The sequence below is a fragment of the Nothoprocta perdicaria genome, unplaced genomic scaffold, assembly GCF_003342845.1.
Source record: "Nothoprocta perdicaria isolate Ctin4 unplaced genomic scaffold, notPer1 scaffold_96, whole genome shotgun sequence".
NCBI lineage: Eukaryota > Metazoa > Chordata > Aves > Tinamiformes > Tinamidae > Nothoprocta > Nothoprocta perdicaria.
In genome coordinates, this window is record NW_020456265.1 from 1,635,170 (window position 1) to 1,642,457 (window position 7,288).

The 7,288-nt window shown below is 40.7% G+C and overlaps 1 protein-coding gene across 1 annotated transcript in view; it reads right to left on the reverse strand.

The window, feature by feature from the left end:
* The window catches only part of BRWD1 (bromodomain and WD repeat domain containing 1), a 52,375-nt gene that overhangs the window by 43,708 nt on the left and 1,379 nt on the right, over window positions 1-7,288 (reverse strand). Inside the window, exons 2-7 of the mRNA XM_026053023.1 lie at window positions 7,211-7,240; window positions 6,941-7,000; window positions 3,577-3,727; window positions 2,399-2,497; window positions 1,719-1,879; window positions 921-1,142 (exon numbers count right to left, since the gene is read on the reverse strand). Of these exons, the coding sequence (XP_025908808.1) occupies window positions 921-1,142; window positions 1,719-1,879; window positions 2,399-2,497; window positions 3,577-3,727; window positions 6,941-7,000; window positions 7,211-7,240 (723 nt within the window). The remainder of the gene's footprint in view (window positions 1-920; window positions 1,143-1,718; window positions 1,880-2,398; window positions 2,498-3,576; window positions 3,728-6,940; window positions 7,001-7,210; window positions 7,241-7,288) is intronic.

Here is a 7,288-nt window from a genome sequence, read left to right on the forward strand (position 1 = left end):
TTTGATAGTGAAATAATTTTAGTCATCTGAAACCCCATGACATTAAAAGAATAACAATTAGCTGCTATATTCATGCCAACCTTGATAGAAAAAAAGAATACCAATTCCTTGCATTTGTACTTGTCAAAACAATGTGCACTGGAGAGTGACAGCTGTGACTAGAGTGAGACAGATCAACCTAGTAACACCAACCACAAAGCACTTTTCTCCACAAACAGAAAAAAAAGGCAATTTTCATTTTCAACAAGTCATAAGACCAAGACCGAAGGTGCTGTTAATCTACAGCTTTCAAGTAATTGCTTTCTAACTTCAGAAATCAATCAAGAAAACTAGTGTACTACTATGATGGCCAGCTCTCCTAAGGGCATTCCATCACTCTTAAGTTTCACTATTTAAAGTGGGTTCTTAACTTTCCAAATGGGTGCAACCACATCTTTTTTTAACTCAGATTATTTCCTATTTTCTACAGTTTTCAAATATCCTCCAACCTTCTATATTATACTATTAGTGAAACTGCTTGCTGAGTTTCATGGATTGGCTGCTTCTTACAACACATCTCCATTCCTGATGCTTCAGTATACTGAAACTTAAATAGATACRTATCTGTTCCTTTTATACCAAAGAACTTCGTAACATCTAAGTTATGCATGGAAGTTTTAACATTCATCATCTAGTAGTCTGGCTGACAACCCAGTGCTTTCTATGCTGGTGCTATTTGGTTAGAAGTGAGAAACAAATGAGGGGGAAAAAAAGTCACACACATTACCGGTTCTACAGACTGCAATTCTTCTTTGCTTTTCTACTTTTAATACCTCATTTGCCACATATGAGGAATATAAGTACTGTCCACTAAATACAACCTCCAACAGTACATCCAGTATCTCATGACCACAGGATACAAGCGCTAGTTCAGGACATACCTGCAGTGAGGTAATGGACCCTGTGTGTCCATGGAGGACAGCAACGGGCGCGCAGGTTCGGAGGCACCACACTCGGATCATTTTGTCGCAGCTGCCCGCTGCAATCATAGTGTTCTCGTAGTTGACGGCCATATCCGAAATCTCCGCTGAATGTCCTCGTAACGTGGCAAATAACCGGCCGTTGTGAGTTGACCAAATTTTTACCAAGCAGTCATCTGAGCCCTAAAGAGAAGTATATGCTAAACTCAGCAAAGAGTTCATGAAACATTCAGGATACAATGAGTCATGTTCCCTTTGAAGAATCCAGCTATATTATTCCCCACCCCCCACCCCAAAGCTTGCAAATGACACATCTATTTCACACTACGCACGTTTTATGCATGCTGGCAAAAAGTAAATCATATGACTAATAATAAAACAAGGCATTCAACCACTAGTTCAGGAATAYACTACAATCATCACAAATGTACCCCACATAATGTAGAACACCTGGATATAAGTTGGCAGGATTCTTTACAGTACTGGCAGCTAAATAAAAGTACTAAGCCAGGAAAGCAACCTCTCCTCTACCTCTTCATAAGGAGGACGGGACACACTGAACATAGAAATATTAAGTACAGAAATATCTTACATGCTTCTTGCTCTTAAATACATCAAGTTGTTTCATTTAAGCAYTGCAATGGAACCAATCAACTATATTTTAACGCTTTACTGTTATCTACCCACAAAAGCATGAGGTGCATTTAAGTTCCCTTCCCAGTAGCCAGCTAGAATTAGTTTCATATGTAATCAACTCACAGTAAATATCCTATGTCCAGTCCTATCGAATGCAACACAGTACACAGAAGAAAGATGGCCAAGAATCCGTCTGTGCATCTTTATATGTTGATACATACATCCTGGAAATGAAGTACTGAACTTTGCATATCCGGTGAGTTGTTTAGCTCGATATACTTCCACTGGAACATAAAGAGATCAGTGAGTTAACCCACTAAAGTATATATAAAAAAGGTATAAGTCATCACTTCATTCACCACTAAGTAATATGTTACTTACAGATTTACCAGAAGTGATTTTCAGATTTCATACAGTTAATCTGGCTTTTTAAACTTGTAATTTTTCTACATATAAAAACAGGACAGTATTTTAAACCTGCTCCAAACAAAACTCCCTTCTGTAAACATGATGTGGTAAATGCTGTCTTTACTTTCCCATGGCCTGCCATACAGTAAGGCACACAAGAACCCTTCTATCCAAAGGCCACTCATCTGCATTTCCTGTAGGTTTACTTACTTAATAGACAGTCTTTATAGAAGATAAAGACGTGACCTAGAGGCCAACACATCACTGAGCAGTGAGCAGACCTGCAAACCCCCTACCAAATGACTGCCCAATCCACCGGCCACTGTGCAGAGCGGGCAGGGAGGAGCAGTCTCATGCAGACAAGATCCATGTCGAGAGACATGTTCCAGGCTCACCCAGATTCGGCGGCAGGCCATAATTCACCGGGATTTCGGGAGGTCTTCCTCTGTGAAGAGCAGCAAACGCAGAGCCCTTCCAAACAGTGTTCCTGCAATCTTTACAATCAGTCAAAGTTAGTCATAAGTACATTAAAAAAAAAATGCCAAGTCAGCTACTGTTCCAAAACACCACAAAGGTATCTGATAAAGTTTTGATCTTGTGTTTGAGAAACTGACAAGTGAAAAACACAGAAGCTTGTAAGCCCTCAAATTTTCTGGACAGTGATGAACTTTATCAATTTAATACAGCAAAAAATAAATCTTTCTAAACTGCTCATGATTAGCAGTATCCCTGCCATTCAATAACTCAAAACTAACTTTTTGACTGAAATTTCCTACTCATTCTCAGTGCGTTCTCAGGACTTAAAGCTTTCACAAGTAAATTGCCTCTTAGAGAAAATTTCCTTTCATTAAAATTTCACAAGCTTGTGCTGAAATAATTACAACACTGATTCTGAGAATATCACAGTCACTCAGTGAGATAAAAATACTGTCCACTTGCCCGTCTTATATCATAGCATTTAGCTACACAACAGAACTTCATACAAATACATTTTTAAAAAAAGTCTAAAGCTCAAGTCTCTCCAATAAATATCAACAGCTTTGTATTCATTCACCTTAGATTACAGACAATGGCTTTGCTTCTCCGCAGTACACAACTGTGCTTATATAAGTACACATTATCTTTGATGCCATCTCATTAAAAACAAAACAAAACAAAAAAAAACAGAAAAATGATGCTACTCTCTGATTTGCATCAGAGCAATACAGCTACTCCACTCAAAGGGGAAAAAAAAAAACCAAAAAACGCACTGACATCAGACTGCTGGGAATGTCAAGAGATGTCAGAAAAGTAGTGCTGTTGTCCTGAAGTATCACTATACTGCAGAATTCTAAAAACGAACAGCATTTGGAGGCTTCAGCACTCACAGTGCCAGCATTTTTTTGTTATRTAACTTAAGACCTCATTTTCACAAGAATCAATATAGTTACACATATCACTGGTGCCTTGGYTAAGTAATGATAGAAGCAGGGGCTTTCAGTGAGAGCTCACTGCCAATCCAATATTCCAAAAATCTTCAGCACATACTTATTAAAACGTATCATGCCCATTTCAAATAATAAACAATTCATACCTTTTGCTGTACGTAACAATGACTGCCTCCCTGCACCAAGTAAGGAATTCACTCTCGAAATGCTGGGTGGTATCTCCTTATCCAGTATAGGGCCAATACGCTTACAAATTTGTAGCAAGTGATCTGGAGCCACATGTTTGTTCGATAGCACCTGATAGAAATTGAAGTTTTAAACACACATATAGAACAACCAGAATAGACAAGCCTAAAAATATCACCATTCACATCAGTATTTAAACACGTATAATATACCTAAGTTCAACTTACAGACCAAAGTTAATTACATAAAGCATCTACCTAGTGAGGTCAGTGAACACACTCCAAGAACGGCACTTCTGTATTAAAACCACTAATTGAACATCAGCATTTTACTAYTGAGTAATCTGAAATATTCACACATCCACTTCAGAGCATCCACTTCTGAATGGCATAATACAATCACTGTCCTTGACAAAYGCACCCCGTAAGGAACAAATAAAAAAAATAATAAAAAAGTAAAATCATACTCTCGTAACTCAAGGTCATRGAAAAAAAGTGTTGTAATCAAGCCTAAGATTTGATGCAACTAGTACCCGAGTTGCTGATCACTTGTTCAGTAAGCTTGTCTAGGAAGATCGATCAAAGTATACAACCCCCTGGAAAAAGTTTCCTTGAGGAACCACTACTACATAGGAAAAGACTGTTCTACCTTCTTAAATCATCAGGATCAAGACAGGCATCTCGATTCAGGAATGATTCCATAATATCTACATGTGATAACTGAAAAAAATGCACCCCTACACATTGCACTGTGTCCACCGAAACTATATGCGTGTTTTATGTCCTGTCTTAAATTTCTGAAAGATTGTTTGGGGGGAGGGGGGGGGAACAAAACAAAACAAAAAAAAACCACCTTTAACTACATTATTAACCACCGTAAGGGAGAGTTCAAATGCACAGAGTGAAGTTTACACACACACACACACTTAGGTAAAACAAACCACCAGCAACACGAATTCAAACTGCTGGGAAGGTGTGAATCAAGCAGGTAGAGCAGTTCCTTGCTTCCTCAGCTGCCTCATCCACCAGTGTAAGCCAAGGGGACCTATAGCCCATACCGCAGTATTGTAGCCAAGCAGACACTCCCCATGCAGTGGTCCAAGACAGACAAAGTCACATTAATGGAGGACGTGACCCTGAGCACACCGAGTTCAGGGACAGGCAGGATAAGGCCATGCTTACAATGCTGGATCACTGACTGAATTTAAACAAAAATTTCTGACCAGACCAAACTCACGATCAGAACAGTAGGAAAAAAAGACTCTACATGTCTACATCTTGTCAAGTAAAATCTGTCCAACAAGTTGCCCTGATATATTTAGTTACAGCTTACACCAGTAAGCAAGTAAAAACTTCTCATGACTGCTCATGACTTTAGAAGGCCAAGAACAGTTTCAACTTTTTTTCCAGACAAAATGGTTAAAACACTGTTAACTTAATACTCATATTTATAAACAATATAATTTAAACCTGATGTTTAATAGTAAAATTTCAAGCTGAAGAACAAGTAACGTTCATAAAGCTTACAGGTCACAAGGTTTTTTTTGTTTTGTAACAGCAGCAAAACAGTTAGTATTACCACAGAATCAAACATATACAAATATATCAGGTGAACACATGCTTAAGTATGAGAAAATATACTTCAGAGCAATCTAAAGTTTTTTTTTTTTTTTTTAATAATTTCTTTTTTTTAAACAACCTTGCTGTTTGAAATGGTCCTCTGTAGTACCAGCCAAGACATTCAGCATATGCAGTGTSAAGCATTACAACCCATCTCATTCATGTACCATCATCAGGAAATACCTATTTCACACGCAGCCCCTGGGGCCAGCAGGTTTACAAAACCTGGGGATACTTCCTRGATAGTTTCACTCAGATTTTAAAAGGAATGATTATTTAAAACTCATGCTCTGATTTCGTGACAAACAAACAAAAAGAAATAACTGCACACAATCCTAGAAAACTGAATAAGAAAATGGGACCAACTGGACAACAACCAGTTCTCAAGGCCCCATAAAGACAAAAAAAACCTTTACATGTTTATTCTGGAATACTAGCATCAGATATATATTTCTTTCAAGTGATTGGGGAAAAGGGGAGAGAAGAGACATGTCAGACTTCATCTGACAACACTGTACACACACACAGAAAAAAAAATCCACTGCAGCCAAAAAAATCCATGCATAACAACAACATGCCCCAACTTTTATCACTGTTTACCAAAAGAATTAGGGTTCAAAAAAAAGCCCAAAGAAMAAAAARACTTTAAAAACTTTAAAATTTAATACCATTGTTACATTGGCTAAGTTCAAGTCACAGCTTGAAAGAATTCCTGTTTAGCAAGACCTGGCTTTCCATCTACTGCCTGAAAGCATTAATTTAAAAGCTCATCTGCCATACTAACCAGTTACCAGCAAGGGAAATGCAAGAGAACTGGAATTCAGGCTATCATTTTATGCAGCACTTTAAATATTTAAGAAAATGAAATCAGAATGAAATTTCATTCTTTCTCCTCTTCACAAATACTCCTATGAGGTTTTCAAATCATCTTGCTTGCGCAAACTAACAGGTAAGAGAAAATTCACTCGGGAAAAATGCCTCAAGCTTTGGGAAAAATAAATTAAAAAGAAAATAAAAAAAAAAAAAAAAGAAATGTAGACACAGGAAGAACATTTGTTTAAAGAAGCTGGGATCAAGGACAATGATGCAGCCCATCAGCAAACTCCATAAATACCAGCAGAAAGAAAACTTCACGAGATTCCACTGCCAAACATATTTTGCAGTTTTTGAGCAAAATAAAACATAAACGGGAAAAAAAAACCCCACAGTATTTTGAGCTCGGGGATGGCCCGAGGTGAAGGGACACACTGAGCCCTGCCTGCCGCGCGGACCCTCGCGGCTCCCCGCGCCGGGGGCGGCCGGCCCCATCTCCCAACCTGCCGCAGGGAGCCACGGAGGAAGCCAGCCAGGRAATAAATACCGGCCAACCAGGGCGCGCGGCACATGCCGGCGCGCGGCACGCCGGAATGAGACGCCGCTCGCCATTGGCTGCGGCGCGCGTGTGGGCGGGGGCAGGCGCCGGCGCCCCGCGCCGGGCTCCACCTCGGCTATGTAAACAATATCCGCGACCTGAGACGCGGCTCGCGCCTGCCCTGGCCTGAGGTGAGGACGCCAGGGGCCCTTTCCCACCCAAAATAACAGTTCCCCCGTCTTACTACACGCGGAATGGGGCTGGGAGTCAAAACTTTGGGCCTAGTCTTAGAAGGAGAGGCTCGAGCATCAATGTTATCATCCCAATTAAAAGAGTCTTTAAAAAAAATCTCACCAATTCTTCGTAACTTCTRTAATGCTCATTTCCTTCCCAATCCAACCTTTTAGGAAGCAGCTGAAGCAAGAAAGAAAAAAAAAATAATAAAAGTGCGTGATTAAAGGTGTGTTGGGGCGGGGGGGGAGGGTGTGCATATCCACAACAATGCCCTCGGACGGGGCGAAGTCGGGACGCGAGTGGGAGCAGCTCGCGTGACGCGGGCGGCAGCAGCCGCCCCCCCGAGCGGGGCGAGGGGCCGCCCCCCGGCGCGCGGCCGCGCACACAGACCTGGTGCTGCTCCAGCTCCCGCACCAGCACCTGCGGGGAGAGCAGAGAGAGGCGCGCGGCGTCAGCGGCGGCGACAGC